The following is a 17,381-nucleotide window of genomic DNA, read 5'->3' as shown; positions in this document are numbered from 1 at the left end:
GGGCTGTGCTGTTCCTGCAGGGACCACACAGGTGCTGGATTTATGGAGCAGGGAAACAAACCCGGAATTGTGTCCGTTTTATCCCAAAAAATTCCACCTGGATAACAGAGCTGTGTGGTCTGGCCGGGCCTCCCTCAGGAACAAACACAACCCACTCACACTTCCAGCACTTTGCTCCCGTTTATTTCTCTCCTGTTGGAGATGAAATCCTTGGAATAAGCCTGGAAAAGCTTTTGGGATCAGTGAGTATGGAATGGTTTGGGATAGAAGGGATTTAAAGATCATCCCATTCCACCCCCACCATGGGCAGGGACCTTCCAGTATCCCAGCCTGGTCTTGGACACTTGCAGGGATGAGGCAGCCACAGTTTTTCTGGGAATTCCATTCCCACCCTCACAGGGAGGAATTCCTCTGGCAGCTGAGAGAAAAAAAAATCCAGATTTTAGGAATTTTTTACCTCAGTTTCTCTGTGGGTCCTGAGCACCTATTTTGGATTTTCATGTGGAGAAAAGGGGTCGAAAGCTGCTGTGGTTTTTATTATTAATTATTTTTATCAATAATGATTTTAATCATCATCATTTTTCATTTTCCATGAGTTTCCCTTTGGGATAAGGAGCCTCCTCCTCCAAAATCTCCCTCAGGATCCATCTCTCCATGAGGACAGAACCTGGGACACCTCAGCCTCTCCCACGTGAGTGACAAGTGCAGGGTTTGTCTTTCCTCAATCCCCTGAGGGGATACTCCCCCCAAAATCACATAAAATCCCTCCAAATTCCCATGAAAACCCCCCAAACCCCTCAAATTCCCAATTTTCCCCCATTCCAGGTTGTTCCTGAGCAGTCTGGCCCCATCCAGCACCTGCAGTTTTTGGGGTGGGGGCACCGGTAGCCCCAAAATCCTTCCCCAAATCCCCCCAGAATCCCCCAAAACTCCCCTAAAATCACGGAAATTGACCCCAAAATAAACCAAAATCCCCCCCCAAACCCTCCCTCCCCTCTCAACTGCTCCCATCCTGGAGATACAGAGAGCTCCGAGCCTGGATTTTGGAATTTGGCGCCATCCCACCCCTCCCAGAGCGTTGGGTGCCTGCCAGCAGAGCCCCAGTAATTAATTCATTCATTCATTAATGCTGATTACACAGCCTGTGCTCTGCCCCTGCACGTGCCCCTCTCGTTCTGAGCTCCTCCCAGCAGCCCTGAAAACAAAGTGGGGGATTTTTCCAGCTTTTCCATAGGGAATAAAGCCAAAATCCAAGGGATCTCCAAGCTGTGTTTGCTCAGGGAGCACTAAACCAGTTTTCCCAGTTTCCAGCACAGTTGGGCACTGGGGGGATCCATTGCCAGGTCCTGGAGATCTCAGATCCAGCAGATCCCCACCTCTGCCAGCTGGAAATTTAACCAAACCCCTGGAACGAGGCAAAAATCTGGGAACAGCAGGGAAGAGAGGCCCTGGAGAATCACCCAATAATTCCGGAATTCTGAGCCCACCAAGCCCAACCAACTCAGCACTTTTAATTCAAAATTGGATTTTAGGGATGGTTTTTTTTTTCTTAGATTTTAATGATTCCCACACCTGTCCCAAGCCTGGCTGCCTGGAAAAGGGAATTCAATATTTTGGGAAGTGCCAGTGCTCCTGGAAAAGCTGCTTGGGCCAGCACTGGCTCTTCCAGACAGAAAAGTCTTTGAGGTCCAGATCTAGCTGGATCTAAATCCCTGGAATTCACTTCCAGGTGGTTGATACTTCCCAAAAAAAGAACTTGAGCTCATGAAGGGCAGTTCTTTTCCCAGACCTTTTGGATCTCCATAGGAATCCCAGAATATCCAGAGCTGGAAGGGATCCCCAAGGATCATCCAACTCCTGGCCCTGCACAGGACACCCCCAAAAAGACCAGAATGCGGTTGGATCTTGGGATTTGGAGAAACTCCCCAAAATCTGGAGTCTCCTCTGGCCTGGGCTGTGGTGTCTGCAAAAATCAAGCAGGATGTTTTCCATATCCAAGATTTCTCCTTTATTCCATCTGTTCAGTCCCTCAGGAAGGACATTTCCAGAGCTCCTCTGCTCCAAAGGCCTGGAGAGAAACGAGACCACAAAAGTGTTGCTCACTTCAGAGAAGTCCTAAAAAAAATCCCAAGGGAAAAGACAAACAGGGAAATAAAACCCTCTGAAATCCATTGTCACTCCCAGATTCCAGGAATTTCCATGTGATGATTCCTTGCTTGATTTGAAATCCTTCCTGGCTGGTCTGAGGGAGCAGCTGAATTTATCACTCTGAGCTCAGTGTAAACAGCAGGGAATGAAATCTGTCCTGGGCACATCCCAGGCCAGGGAAATGCTGGGATGAGCTCCCAAACCTGCTCCCACATCTCCCTGCCCCACAGGAGTGAATCCACACAAAATCCATGTGCCAATTCCCAAACATTGCTCTGCGTGGGCAAATCCCAAGTGGAAAAATTCCCTTTGGGGAAGGTGACAGAGCTGATTCCTGGGAGACAGCAGCTCCCAGGGAAAGGAGCCGGAGGGAGCACGGAGTCGCTGTCGTGTTTGGCTCGGGATTCCAGGAGCAGTGGAGTCCAACTGCCAGCAATCCGAGAGTCTGGAATGTGCACTAAAATAAATATTCCCTCCTGGGTGTTTATTTTGTCTGGAGGTTCCTGCTCAGGTTGACAGGGCTGCAAATCCCTGCCTCGGGATTCTCCAGGGCCTTTCAGTCTCCTGAGGTGGATTTTGGGATTTATCTGCTGAAAATCTTGGTCTCGTTCCTGCTGGGAGGGAAGGAATGAGGGCTGGAATTGTGCTGGGATGCTGTGGAATCCCAGAAGGATTCAGGCGGGATGGAATTGCAGGGTTTGCTGCTCCAGCCCTCCCAAAAGGGACTTTTCCCTCTCTCAAGGAAGCAGAGAATCCTTGGAAATGTGTTCAGGTGGGATTTATCCAGGCCTGGGAAAGGCCTGTATGGGATTATATATCCAGGCCTGCAAATCCCTGTCTGGGATTCTCCAGGGCCTGTCAGTGTCCTGAGGTGGATTTTGGGATTTATCTGCTGCCAATCTTTCCCTCATTCCCTCATTAACTGGGAAATTAAATCCCATGTAAAGGTAGAAAATTCCATTTCCTTGAGTTGTTTTAGGGGAAAAGGGGACTAAAGAGAATTTCTCAACTCACTGCAACTGGTGCCTAAATCCTGGGAATTTCTCCCAACCCTGGGGCTGCACCAGCAGGAAAAATCGACTCCAAAATGATGGGAGCTCTCCTGAAAGGGACTGGGGGACATTCCTTGGTGGAAAATATGGGAATTCAGAGTAGTCAGAACATTTCCAAGCTCTTATTTCCCTATTCTTTTTTTATTATTATTCCCACAGATTTATTCCTAATGGGAGAGAGAATTTTGTGGGAATAGCTGAGTCAGGGGGAATCAAGCAGTGACCCTGAGTTGTGGGATAAAGAAAGGGATCCTATTTCCCTATTTATATTCCAGTTTACTCCCAAAGCTGGGGAAGTCAACAAGGAATAAAAGTGGGAATGGGAAAATTCCAGCAAGGAATGAGAGGTCAAATCAGAAATAAAGAAGAATAAAGTTAAATTCTGACCGTTCTGCTTGGAAATAAAATTGCCTAAAATCCCAAAAAGCAGGGAAGAGGAGGAAAGGTGACAGAATTCCTTGGAAGAGTATTTCCCTGTGGGGAAGAGGAGATTCCAGCCTTGGAGAGCAGAGCACGGGAGCCTGGCTGTGCCCAGAGCGAATCCAGCTGATTTTCATTGCAGGAAATTTGGATTCATTCCCTGGGGGATTTAATTAGCCATGGAAGGAACTCTAATTAGGCTGGAGAAGAAAGGCCTGGGCCTCCTGTGAGGGAGAGCCAGGAGTTTTCCATTGTTCCCAAAGTAAACACCGGAGGCCTGGGCACGTTTGGGATGCAAGGAAAATCAAAAAGAGGGAGAAATGGATTCCAAGTTTTAAAAAATTAGGGAAAAACCTTTTCCAGGAGCGTGGTCCTGGCAGGAATCACTTGGGGTGCAGCTTCAGCAGGCGTGGCTGGAATTGGTGATTTCTTGGGATAATTCTGTGGGGGGAATTGTGTGTTGGTGATTTCTCGGGATAATTCCTTGGGGGAATTGTGTGTTGGTGATTTCTTGGGATAATTCCTTGGGGGGAATTGTGTGTTGGTGATTTCTTGGGATAATTACGTGGGGGGGATTGTGTGTTGGTGATTTCTTGGGATAATTCTGTGGGGGGAATTGTGTGTTGGTGATTTCTTGGGATAATTCCATGGGGGGAATTGTGTGTTGGTGATTTCTCGGGATAATTCCTTGGGGGGAATTGTGTGTTGGTGATTTCTTGGGATAATTCCTTGGGAATGAGGGGGGGTTTTTTCCTTCCCATCTTTTTTTAGCTGGAAACAGATGGAAAATGGGCCACAGAACCTGCAGCGGGGAGGAGAGGGTGCCACACTGGGAATGCTTTTGGGGAGGTTGAGCCCAAGATTAGGATTTATTTCAACTGGAAAATCCAAATCCAGATTCCCGATTTGTTTTCCAGGCCTCACTGCCTGTATAAAAATCCAAAATTCCCTTCCAGCATCCCATCTTGGGACCCCAAATAATTGATAATTCATTAATAATAGATCCCAGTATTTGGGTTTATTCCATAAGGCTCAGCTTTTCCCAGGGCAAATCCTTTTTCTTCCCAAAATTTCAGTTTTCCTGCTGCAGAGGGAATCCTGAGTGGGATTTCTGGAATCCTCACAGAGGCCTGATAAGGTTATCAAAGCACTGGGAGATCTTTGGGATAAGGAGCCTCCCAAATTCCAGCAGGGCCTTTCCCAGCTGGGTTTGGGCTCGGGCAGTCCCAGGGATGGTGTTTCCCTCTTGGATTTGGGATTTGGAGGGAAGTTTTTGGGCATTTTTGGCTGGGTAAGACAAACATCCCGAGGCTGAGGACATCTGGAAGGCTCTGATTAGGGGGAACATCTGCTGTGGCTGTCTGGATTCCAGATGGGAGAAAACAGCTCGGAATTCTGTCCAGGAAATCCAGGAAAAGCAGGAGATGTGTCCTGGTAGGAGTTAAAGCAGTTAAAATGGTAGTTCACCAGTTCTGGGTGAAGGACGTGGGATCCAATGGATCCTGGAGCTTTATCCTAATGGATCCTGGAGCTTTATCCTAAGGGACCACAGAGCCTTTTCCTGAGGGATCCTGGAGCTTTATCCTAAGGGACCACGGAGCTTTATCCTAAGGGACCACGGAGCCTTTTCCTAAGGGATCCTGGAGCTTCATCCTAAGGGACCACAGAGCCTTTTCCTAATGGATCCTGGAGCTTTATCCTAAGGGACCACGGAGCTTTATCCTAAGGGACCACGGAGCCTTTTCCTAAGGGATCCTGGAGCTTCATCCTAAGGGACCACGGAGCCTTTTCCTAAGGGATCCTGGAGCTTCATCCTAAGGGACCACGGAGCCTTTTCCTAATGGATCCTGGAGCTTTATCCTGAGGGACCACAGAGCCTTTTCCTGAGGGACCACGGAGCTTTATCCTAATGGACCACGGAGCTTTATCCTAAGGGATCCTGGAGCTTCATCCTAGTGGATCACAGAGCCTTCTCCTAATGGATCACGGAGCCTTTTCCCAGGGCTTGTGAGCTCAGATCCATTCTGGGAAGGCTGCAGGCACAGGAATTTTGGGGATCCCAGCCCCAGGAGGAGCAGGGTGACCCCCTGATCCTGTCCCCCGTTCCCTGGGAATGCCGAACCCCTGGCAGGCTCACCCCGGGCTGCAGTTCCCTGCTCCCAGCCCCGTGTGGGTTGGATGGAGCCCTGCTGGAACGTCGTCTGTGCCGCTTTAATTCCCTAATAACAGCTTTTCCCTCCAGCCAGGCTGGAGCCATCACCCGGAGCAGCCCCTGGCATGAACAACTCCTCTGTGTTCGTGACACTGGGGTCTTTTATCAAGCAGCCTGGGATGGTTTCAGCAGCAGGGATTAAATATCCCAAATATCCCAATTAGTGCAATTCCCAGGTAGTGACAAGGCTGTTCCCTCTCCAACATTCCCCAAGGACGAGGGAGGGACGCTGTAGGAGGAGGGAGGCAGCAGGAGGATGCTGCAGCGATTATTTTATGGATTATGGGCATAAATGTGAGGTAAATTCCACTTGCCAGCCCAAATCCTCCATCTCGGAGGGATGGAAAAATGGAATTTTGGGACTCTGGCTTGCAAACAGCAGAGCTGGGCAGGGAGAAGCAGCTGGATCTGGACTAGAAGAAATTTTCCCAGCCAGATTCTTTATCTACGTATTCTATACCCTGCCCAAGCCACAGGAATTGCCCTCTTCATTCCCACTTTTTTGTAGGAATGAGAGGGAAAAAGCTCTGACAGGTAGTTTGGAGTCCCAAAATGTCCAAGGGGAAGCACAGGAATGTTGAAGGTCTCTCCAGTTCTGGCTGGAAATCCGGGTGGGTTCCTGGCTGGGCTCTTGAGGGCCCCAATCCCTGCCAAATCTGGGAATCAAAGGTTGGAAAAGCCCTTCGGGATCCTCAATGAACCACCTGGATGCTGTTGTTCCCCAGGGCAGCTCCAATAAAATGTTCTTTGCCCAAGCTCCTTTCACTGGATTGTTCTGGATTTACCCAGAAAAAGAGAAAAACAGGGAAAAAATTCCTCACCTGGATCTGCCATTCCCAACCAGGGCAGGATCCTCCCAGCACTGCAGGGTGATCCCAAGAATCCTTGAAGGATCATTTCATCCCAATTTCTATCCTTACTTTTATTTTTTCCTCACTTTCCCTTTCCTGCTCTGCAAAACCAGAGACGGGAACGGGCAAAATGTTTGAAAAAAAAGTTGGATTTAAAGTGTTAAGAAAGGACAGGAAAAAAAATTCCTGGCTTTTAAATCAACCTCAGCATTCCTGATCCAGTTGTTTATGAGCCTCTGTTCCAGCCCATTTCACGGACAAAAGCCAAGGGAAATGAGCTGTTTGATGTCTGGAAAGCCATGGAAAAGCAATGGAAAAGCCACGGGCCTCCCATGGAAAGGGAAGTGGTGGGATAAACACTCCCTGATTGCAGGGAAGGGGCTGCGTGTTCCCCGCCAGGGAAATCAGGGAATCACGGGCTGTGCTCGGGCAGGAGGGGAAGGGAAGGGCACAGCGGGAATAATTCAAGGAATGGCGACACTGGGAATCTTGGAATCATGGAATTTGGGAATATCCTGAGCTGGAAGGATCCACAGGATCAGAGTCCAACTCTTATTCCTGCCCAGGACACCCCAAAATCCCACCTGGGAGCGTTGTCCAAAAACTCCTGGAGCTCTGGCAGCCTTGGGAATGTGACATTCCCTGAGGATCCCGTTCTGGGCCCCAGCACCCTCTGGGGGAAGAAGCTTTCCCTGATATCCAGGAACCCTTTCCCCAAATCCAGGAACCTTTCCAGCAGGGATGCTGTGAGGGGAGGGTGAGCCTGGGGGTTCCCTGCTCATGGGAGCCCCATTTAGGATTGGGATGAAATGGAAGCAGCTCCCTTTGGCTCCCAAATTCCTGCGGGAACTGGCCTGGAATTTTCCATCCCATTTGCAAGGACAAAACCTTCCCACTGGTACTTGTTTGATATTCTTACCGCTGGATTTTCCTGTGTTTTCTGCATAATTCCGTTCTCCTGCTGCTGCTGCCAACTCAGCCTCTCCCAATTCCCCAATCCAGGAATCTGCAGCCATTCCCAACCTGCTCCGGGCTCCTGCCTGTCCTTTTCCTCCCAAGCTGCTCTTCCCAATCCATGGAGAAATCCCTGATCAATACAGGCCATGGGCTGGATGGGGAAGGGGAATGCAGAGGGAGGGAAGGAAATGTGGGGCCTTTGATGTCTGATTTCATCTGGAAGGCATCGAGAGCCAAATGTTTTGGGATAAACAACTGTCAGGGGCAGGGAATGACCAGATCCACATGGATGGGGTGGGGTGCTCCCAGCGTGGACCCAAGGGAGGAAAAATGGGATAATCCCAAGCATTGCTGCTGCTGAGGTATCCCCTCGTCTGTCAGCAGCCCTGGCACATCCAGGGGTGAGGGGAGGCAGGATTGCTGTCAATCCTGGGATAATTAACGCTGGAAAAACCTCTGGAGGTGCCTCCTGCTCCAAGTGGGGGCAGCTCTGGGGTTATTCAGGGATTTATCCACTTGGATTTGAAATGTTGGAGACTCCACAACGTCCCTGGCCAAGCTGATCCAATAATTTACTGTGGAATGATGAGGACAATTCCTTTTAATCCAGTTTGAATCCCTCTCGTGTCACTGTGCCCATCGTCCCTTGTCCTGCCACGGCCACTGTGAAGAGCCTGGGTTTGTCCCCAAATTCCATAGGAATTTTAAGCTTGGAATTAGTCCCTCTCCAAGTTTTCTAATCCAGGTTTATTTTATCTTCCCCCAGGTGATGCCCGAGGTTCCATTTGGAGCCGTTGCCACGATCAGGTGCCCTCAGGAGACTGTGAGTCCACTCAGGAATTGCTTTTCCAGCCTCCTGCCCCAGACTAAACACGGCTCCGGTTGTTCCCTGTCTCTCTCCCAGAAGGAATTGCAGCAGGGAGCTGCTGCTGGGACACTCCAAGGAGGATAAAATTCCTCTTGGAATTAAAAGCAAGGTCGTTGTCCCCCTTCAATTCCTCCTTTTCCCCTCAGTCCTTCCCCATCTGCCACCCCTGAGGTGCCCCCGAGGACAACCAGGCCAGGCCAATCCCGGTATCCCACACCTTGCAAAATTTATGGATTTTCTTGGAGAAAGAGCTCTTTGGGAGCCTGCAGCTCCCTGGGCTCAGGTTTTAGGATTTATTTCGGTGTCTCCAGCCCTGCTGTCTGAGCCTGAAAATAGCAACTGAGTCTGATCTTATCAGCAGCTCTTGGAGACTCCAATTATCTCCTCCCGGGACTCCGAAGAAATTGGATCCCGGTTATTGTTTTCTTATCCCTCTCCCTGTCCTCAGAAACCTCCCAAGCCACGGGCTCTGGCTTTGATGGAGCTTTTCAGGAGCCAGATTGGAATTTTATAAAGTGTAAGATAATCAGGCTCTTCCCTAAATCCAGCCATGCCTGCAGCCCAAAGCCTTTGGGATCAGAGCCTGAGGGGAGCGATTTGTTCCCAATGTTCTGAGGGAGAAACTGAGGCAAAAATTTCCTTTTAGCAGCTCTTCCCTCTCAATTCCTTTGGAATTATGGATCCACAGCGCTGGGCCATGATTTGGGAAGTCTGTGCATGGATATGGAGATTCCAGGAGTTCTGACTCCAATTAACTGCTCCGGGTTTTTTTAGGACAAAAAAGGGCCCAGCCTTGCACTAATCAATGCTCAGGGCAGGATGAGGTTGGATATTTGGGAATATTTCTTCCCTGAAAGGGTGGCCAACCATTGGAATGGGCTGCCCAGGGAAATGGTGGAGTCGCCATCCCTGGAAGTGTCCCAAAAACCTGTGGATGTGGCCCTTGGGGACACGGTTCAGTGGTGACTGGGTTAATGCTTGGATTCATATCTTGGAAGGTTTTTCCAGCTTTAATTCCAAGATTTCAAGGAGCAGCTGAGTGACCCCCACCCTGCAGAACTTTGCAGGACAGAAGAAAAAAACCCAGAACTTCTTCCTAGCCAGGAATCCCTATGGAATAAAGGGCTGGGAATGGTAAAGAAAAGCAGGAGAACTCCCAATTTTTCCAGCTTCTCGTGCACAGCACCTCAAAATTGGGAAGATCCTGGTGTAGCTGAGGATTCTCCTGATGTTTTTTGTACCAAACCCAGCAGGATTTGCCTTTGGGAAAGGACAGCAGCATCTGCAGAGAAACTCTGGACTCTGAGGAGCTGCAAATCCAGGCAGAAAAAATCACCCAGGAAACTGCACAAAACTCCAGGATTAATCCCAGGCTGGGATTTGAGTTTAGCAAAGCCACGGATCTGGCCTGGATCCAGCCTAGCACATTCCCAGGGGGGAGCAGGACACTTGTTTTCGTGGGATCAGGGCATGGAAAGAAGGAGAAATAATTAGACAAGGTAAGATCAGAGGGATTGGCCCCGAATTCCGGCTCTTAGCACCTCAACCGTTGGGATTTTGGCAATCCAGCTCCATCATCCTGGCTCGAGTCCTTCCCTAAAATAAATATCTAAAGTAAATATTTGGAATTCTCCCAGCCAGGATCAGCTCTGGATAAATGTTTTTCCAGTGGCTCGTGCTGTGATGATTCCAAGCCCTTTGGCACCATCCCAAATCCATTGATCACCGGCAACATTTTCCTTTATTTCAAAAATTGGGAATTTTTCCATTTTCCAGCCCCTTCTGTTCCTCGTGGATCCAGAACTTTGGGGGAGCTGCTCCACTCTGCCAGCGCTGGAGGGTGGAAAATAAACAGGGCTTGCATTCCCGGGATTTTGGCTGTCAAGGGAAGCAGGGAATGACAGGGACCACCAGCAAGTGGGAATTGTGGCTTTCCATGAGGAGATGCTCCTTCCCAACTTCCTGGACATTCCTTGGCACATCCAGAGCTCAGTGGATTTCTGAGCTTTCCTCCAAACCTTGGAGCAGTGTCCGGATTTTTCCACTTTTTTCCCATGTTTTCCATCAGTAGATGTTCCTCAGTGTATCAGAATTCCAAACTTCCCTAAATTTCAGGGAATCTTTCCACTGAAAATAAAGAGGAATCGGTTCCCAATCCCACAAAAAATCTCCTGGGAAGCTCCTGGAGTGTCAATAACTTTTAAGAGGAATTTTTAATTTCTACACATCCTTTAATCATCCCAAAAGTTGGAGCAGGGGTCCCACACAGACAGGTTTGGGAATGAAATCCTTTGGAAATCCCAGGGAATTTTCAGCTGATGGAACCCCAAAAATTCTTGATGAAAAGGGAACACAGGGACTGGGTTGTTTTGAGTTGTTCCATAAACAAATTCTCAGAATATTGTTAATTAATTTTTATTCTTTTAAAATTAATTTGAAATAACTTTTATTATTATTTTTTCCTATATTTTGGGGGCTTTTTTTTGGGCTTCTGCAAAGGTTTGTCTTTAAATCTCAGGGGTTTTCACATTAATTTTCCATTAATTCCATGGAAAAATACGGTGGCTCCCCTTAATAATTCCCTCCTGATTCCATTTTTTTAATTGGAAAACTCCTTTTGCTTTTCCCCCCATCATTTTATGTTGAAATTAGAGAAGTCCACCAGATTTTAGTTCATAAACAACTGTCTTTGGACAGTTTAATTCCCCTTTTTTTTTTTTAAGGGATTCATCCTTTCTGTGCTTCCAAAGGCATGGAGTGACATCTAGCGACTGCCTCGGACAGGCAGGAAAATTTGGGAATAAATTCCCAAATGGATCCCTTTGCTTCAACAGCACAATCCCCAAATTATTCAGAATTATTTATGGGGGAAAAAAAAAATCAGGATTATTTTAAATCTTTGTGGCAAGTTTGAGTTCTTTGTTTGAGCGTGGAATGTTTGAAATTGGGAGGAAAATCAGTTTTAAAAATATTGGAATGCAGGGATTAAATATTCCAAGGAAATCGGGGGGGGGGAAATATTCCCTTTAAAATAATTTGGCCTCACCCTCAGTTGATTTTGCTTCCCAGGTGGAATTTTCCAGGGAAAAGAAAGGGTAAAAGTGGATGAAACAATGTGAAAATGGAAATTATTCTGGGAATAAATGGATTTCTTTGTAATTTTCCTGGGAAATAAAGGGTGAGGTGGATAAAATAACAGGAAAATTGGTGGTAGGTTGGGAATAAATTCCTTTTACTTGTGATTTCCTTGGGAAAAACCTGGATATGGAGGAGTTTCAAGGGGCAGTGGTTGGGGCAGAGTTAATTCCTTGTTTATTCTGGAATTCTGTGTCATGGGAAGGGAAGGGAATTCTCTGACATTTATTTTTATTTATTTTTATTTCACACTCTCTGGAATTTCTGAAGGAGCTCCAAGGTTGTCAAAAATCCCCCAAATTTCAGCTCTGCTGAAAAGAAACCGAATAAAAATCAAATTCTCCATCAGAGCTTCCACCCTGATCCCTGAAATGTCAGGAAATACAAATTCAATCCTCAAAAATCAGGAATTTTCCACTCCAGGAAATTCAAGTTTTGTCCAAAATGTAACAGAACAAAATTCAGAGGAACAAGAACATTCAGAAAAGAAAAGATTCCAATACAGGAATAGCAATTTTTTAGAGTTAATTGTTGGTATTTTTTAATTCTGAGGTGATTATAGGAATTCTCAGCAGCTTGAGAGGTTTTGAAGTGAAACTTCATGTATTCATTATTTAATTTATTTAGTAAAGCAAGGAATGCTTCAATGTTTATTTTTGCACATAATTTAAAGAAATCACTGGAAAATAAAGCAAATTTTCTGAGTTTATGCCATTGCCAGATCTAAATAATTCAGTATTAATTCTTCAAGAGATGAGCAGAGAATATAATGAACAATTAATTTCTATTCATTTCTGACTAAAAAATAAAATTCTTTTAATTTTTTTATTTTAATTTAAATTATTCTGGAATTACCAAAAAGCTCAAGAATGGCACATGGATAATTTTGCTGGATGCCAAAATAAATTAAATTATTGTGGATCACACTCAGGTCTAGGAAAGCTGAGGGGAGAATTTTAATAATAACAGAAAAAATATAAAATATTGAGGAAGGAAAAACCCCAAAAGAAACTCTTTAAATAAACAAATAGCTACAAAAAATAAAGATAAATCTGCTCCTGGGTCATTTTATTTTCATTAAACCCGAAATTCCCACTCTGAGAGTTGCAATAAAACGCAAAATCCAAATTATTTCTCAGCAGATTGAAATATTCTCCCAAAAATCTGAAATCAGGCTCCTCATCTGATGAGAGGAAAATGATCCCAGAATGGCTTTGAAGAGTAAAACAACCCCAGAAAACCCTCGGAGATGATGGCAGAAATCGGGAATTTAATCCTGAGCAGGTGGGAAAGAGCCTTTGATTACTCCTGCTAATTGTTAAACTCATTTATTGTTCCAAAAGTGCTTCAGATTTGGCTCCAAAGATGAATTTTGGATGGTTTCCATTCTAAAATTGTAGTGATTCATTCATTTAAAACACACATTTGGATGACTTCAAATAACCTTAAAAGGTCTTTTTCAGGTAAAATGGAAATTAAAACTGTTTTTTTTTTTTTTTTTTCTGGCTTTTCCCACAAATTATGTGGGATTAGGGAATCATCAAGGCTGGAAAAGTCCAACCTTTGGACACCACAAAATGCCACTTCCAGTTGTTTGCTCTCTCCCAAATGATTCCATTGGCCTCTAAAATATCCCCCCCAAAAAAGGAGATTAAAGATATTTTTTATGAATTTGGGAATTTCCCAGGAAGCTGCAATTGGAATCCAAGGGCTCTCCTTGGAGAGAAAGGGAATGAAAGGAAAAGGAAGGGAAATCCAAGGGAATTCAAAGCAATTCCCAAGGATGTGGGCAAAGCTCCTGTGGTGTTTTCCAGCTGGAGCAAAACTTGGGATAACCTGAAATGGAACCAAGATCCCCCAATCACTGAGGTTGGGAATGATCCCTAAAACCATGGAATATCCACCCCCAGGGAGTGGTGTCCATCATTTCTGGGTGAGCTTTTCCAGGCTCCAATCTCAGCTGCAGATCCAGCATTTCTCCAGGAATTTTCCTAGGGATCAAACCCACTTTTTTTGGGGGGGGAGGGGAGGGGGCAGTGAGGAGTCAAAATCCCAATGGGAACAACTTCCACGGAGCCAGTTCTGGATGGAACTGGATAAACACCACATGGATCTGCACTTCTGATCCAGCTTCAAATAATGGCTTGGATCCCCAAAAATTCCAGTCCTGCCTGATCCTTGTTTTTCAAGGATGTTCCAGCACCTCCTGGGTGTAAAAATGACATTTAAGCAGCTTATTTTTCCTATAGAGAATACACTGGCAATAATTATAAATAAATATTCACATTACAAGTATTTATAATCACATTTCCAGACAACACTGATGAAGCCCAGATGGCAGATGGATGGTTAAAAAATGGAGATTTGCTGTCATCTTGGTAAATTCCTGGTTTGGAATAGGATTCTTTTAGGAAAAAGACATTCCCTGCTAATCCTGAAGCATGCATTAGGATGGATGCTAATAATAATTTAGTTTAACATGCTAAAATAACGGAGTTTTGCAGTATTTTAATTTTGTTTTAGGAGGAAGTCAAAGCCTTGTTGAAATTTTTAAAATAGAAAAATCCTCTGCAGAAGATTTCTAATCCTCAATAATTAATTAAAGCACCAGAATAACAAAAAAACCACTCCATACTTGATCCCTTTGGTCTGAATTCCTAATTTTGCTAAGAAGCAAAACTAAAGAGATACTGGCACCTTTTTTAAAAGGAATTTTTCTTTGCCATTTGTCTCTTCCAGACACTGAGCTGGGAAGGAAGGAACAGGATGGGAATGAAAGTGCAGAGTGCAACAAAACACCAGAACTGGTCACAAAAAGACATTTTAAAAAAAAGAACTTTTACATGTACAAAGTAAAAACTGCTCCCACTGCAAGAGCTGCAGCTGGCACAGGGGACTGGAGTAGCACTGGAAAAAATATTGGGGGTTTTGGAGCAGCTGCCACTCAAAAATGCTCGAATGGCAGGCTCAGCTGAAGGTCTGGAGATAAATAAATCATGTCTGAGTCCTCTGCCAGTGCCAGGGTTATTCTGGTGTAGCCAGGACTGAGGGACAAAATCCCATTTGTGGATGTGTCCCTTCAATTAATTCAATTTTAGTTCCTCTCCAAGGTGTTTTTTGGAGAGAATGAGAGAATCCCCCCAGTTTTGGGCACCTCAATGTGACTTTTTAGTGTCCTGAAAAGAGAAATAAAGTTCTCAAAGTGGAATTTTTGGGGTGGGGGAACCCATTTCTCTTGACTGCACCAAGTTCACTTTTATACCTGAAGTGCCCACCTTTGGGCAATGTTTTTGGAACTTCCACTGATCAATTCCTGCTCATTTTTATTAGAAATAAATATAAATCTGAAGTCTGCAATGCCTTGGAGCAGCCAGGGAGTTACTGACTGTTGGAGGGAAATATTTCTTGTGGAGGATGAGCTAAAAAACAACACCTGGAGGCTTTGCAGGAGGACAGTGCTCCCAAAATAAGAGAATAAACTCTGCATCTGCCAAATACCCACCTCAGCCACCTCCCTAAATAAATTTTTGTAGCTGCCAGATAATTTATGTACACATTGCCTTTAAAACAGCAAAAAGCTTCGAGAGAAATGAACAGATTTAGTAACTCCCTTCCCTGCCAAAGACAGCTCTCCCTGCAGGTATCCCACGAAAAAGGGGATTACCTTTTCCTGCCTGTGGCAATAACATGTTTCCTCTGGCACCAACAGCTTCACTGGGCTCCTCCCTCCGTGCCAAGCTGGCACTTCCTTGCCAAGGAATCAACAGTGGCCTCATTTCAGTGTTATCAGCATAAAAGCCTGGCATGATCTTTAGCAAATAAACCTCAGAATCTGTTCAGAATCTCCCAGCAACTTTCCATTCCAGTTCTCTCCCCCTCATTTTCCCTACTATCCGTGTTTTGCCCCCTTTTATTTGCCTTCAGTCCTGGCATTTGAGACTTTTCTGTGCATTCTGTCACCTATTTTTTTTTTTTTAAGCATCTGTAACCATGCCACGTCAGCAGCTCCCGGGGAGTCCCAGGGTGACAGAATGAGTCGTGCAAAATCTTTTTAAGAGTAATTAACCCCTCGTTAATGGGATTCTCCCCGTGTAACAGCAACCAAGAGTCCATCATCGCTTCGCCTCCTCCTTCCTGAGGCTTTCAGGGGATGCCATCCTTCCTCTGGCAGCACTGGGAGGGAGGCACTCCCCAGTCGTACATGTAGGAAAGCCTGAGTTTAACCTCCTCCTTACAGAGCTTCCCTTCCTTCGCCAGCGTCTGGTGCTTCTCCAGCATGTCCTCGATGCTCTGCTTGTGAGTCACTATGTATTTATTGTTGCAGCCCCGCGATTTGTACTCGGTGTCGAAGCGGGGGTCGTGCACTCTCTTCACATCGATGGGCGCCAGCCACACCCCCAGGGACACGTCCTCGCTCTGCCACAGGTTCAGGTAGTCCCTGCTGAGCCGCAGGTAGCGCACCAGGTCGGCGGAGATCACGTAGCCGCCGCCCAGCGCGTAGGGCAGGTAATAATCACACAGCACCCAGGCGCTCTCCTTCCATTTCCCCCCGGATTTCACCCGCCCGCGGCCCGAGAAGAAGCCCCAGTAGAGGCGCCGCGGCTCCTTGGCCCTCAGCTCCTCCACCAGCACATCCAAGCGCACGAAAGTGTCGTCGTCAGCCTTGAGGGCGAACTGGAAGTCCAGGTGCGCATCCAGCCACACGTAGGTGGCCAGCACCTTGGCCGTGAGGTTCTCGTAGGAGTCGCGCAGCTCCGGCAGCAGCAGCAGGTCCCGGTGCCGGCTCTGCTCCAGCTCCAGGCTCCGCAGCTCCTCCGCGCCCAGCCCCGCCGTGCCCACCACGAAGCGGCTCCAGACGTGCCCGTGAGGCGCCTGCCGCGCCGCCGCCATCCAGGTGCTGCGGATGATGCTGCGCCGCTCGCTGTACTTGGGGCCGCTCATCACCACCACGGCCACGAAGGCGCTGCCCTCAGGGGCGGGCGGGGGCGCGGCGCGGGCCCCCCGGCCGGGCTGGCTGTGCGGGAGCGCGGGGGGCGCGGGTAGCGGGCGCAGCCCCTCCGAGGTGCACTTGGCGAGGTAGAGCAGGACGGCGGCGCAGAGCGAGAGCCCGCCGAGCCCCAGCGCGGTGCGGTGCCGGCTCAGCCGCCGCAGCGCCTTCATGGCCGCGGGGGCCCCTCACGGCCGGCGCCGCGGCCGCGCCCACCGCGTGTAGGCGGGAACGGCGGTACGGCCGCCGGGAGGGGACAAGCTGCCTGCGGGAGCGCTCACCGCGCGTCGCCGCCAAGCTGGGGTGGCTTCACGGCTCCCCCGCGCTTTCCGCCTTCTCCTCCGGGAAGCGGCGGTTCCGTCCCTGCTCCTGCCGCGGCTCCGGCGGTTCCCGCACCGCGGGAAGGGGAGGGAAGAGGGGCAGTGCCCGCACACCCTGACGCGGCGGCCGCCGCCATCTTGCGGTAGGGCACGTGAGGCCGAGGAGGAGCCATCTTGGGTTTGGGTGCCTCGTTCTTGGGATGGTAAAGGGTTGGGAGGGACCTCAAAGCCCACCCCGGGTCACCCGTGCCATGGACAGGGACACCTTCCAGCATCCAAGCCCCCTCCAACCTGGCCTTGGACACTTCCAGGGATGGGGCAGCCACAGCTTCTCTGTCCATGGCAGGGCTTGAAATTAGACGATCTTTAAAGTATCTTTCAACCCAAACCATTCCATAACTCAATGAAAACAGCTGACACACACACACAGC

At 47.7% G+C, this 17,381-nt stretch overlaps 1 protein-coding gene across 1 annotated transcript; it reads right to left on the bottom strand.

Moving 5' to 3' along the window:
• Nucleotides 1–12,567: 12,567 nt before the first annotated feature.
• Nucleotides 12,568–16,805, bottom strand: B3GALT6 (beta-1,3-galactosyltransferase 6). The gene has a single exon (XM_082295861.1). The coding sequence runs from the start codon at nucleotides 16,801–16,803 to the stop codon at nucleotides 15,787–15,789; it is 1,017 nt and encodes a 338-aa protein (XP_082151987.1). The 5' UTR covers nucleotides 16,804–16,805; the 3' UTR covers nucleotides 12,568–15,786.
• Between the last annotated feature and the right edge of the window lie 576 nt (nucleotides 16,806–17,381).

This window comes from Coloeus monedula (assembly GCF_965178545.1).
Source record: "Coloeus monedula genome assembly, chromosome: 22".
Taxonomy (NCBI): domain Eukaryota; kingdom Metazoa; phylum Chordata; class Aves; order Passeriformes; family Corvidae; genus Coloeus; species Coloeus monedula.
Note: the sequence above shows the minus strand (reverse complement) of the source record. Positions and strands in the feature narration are given on the sequence as shown.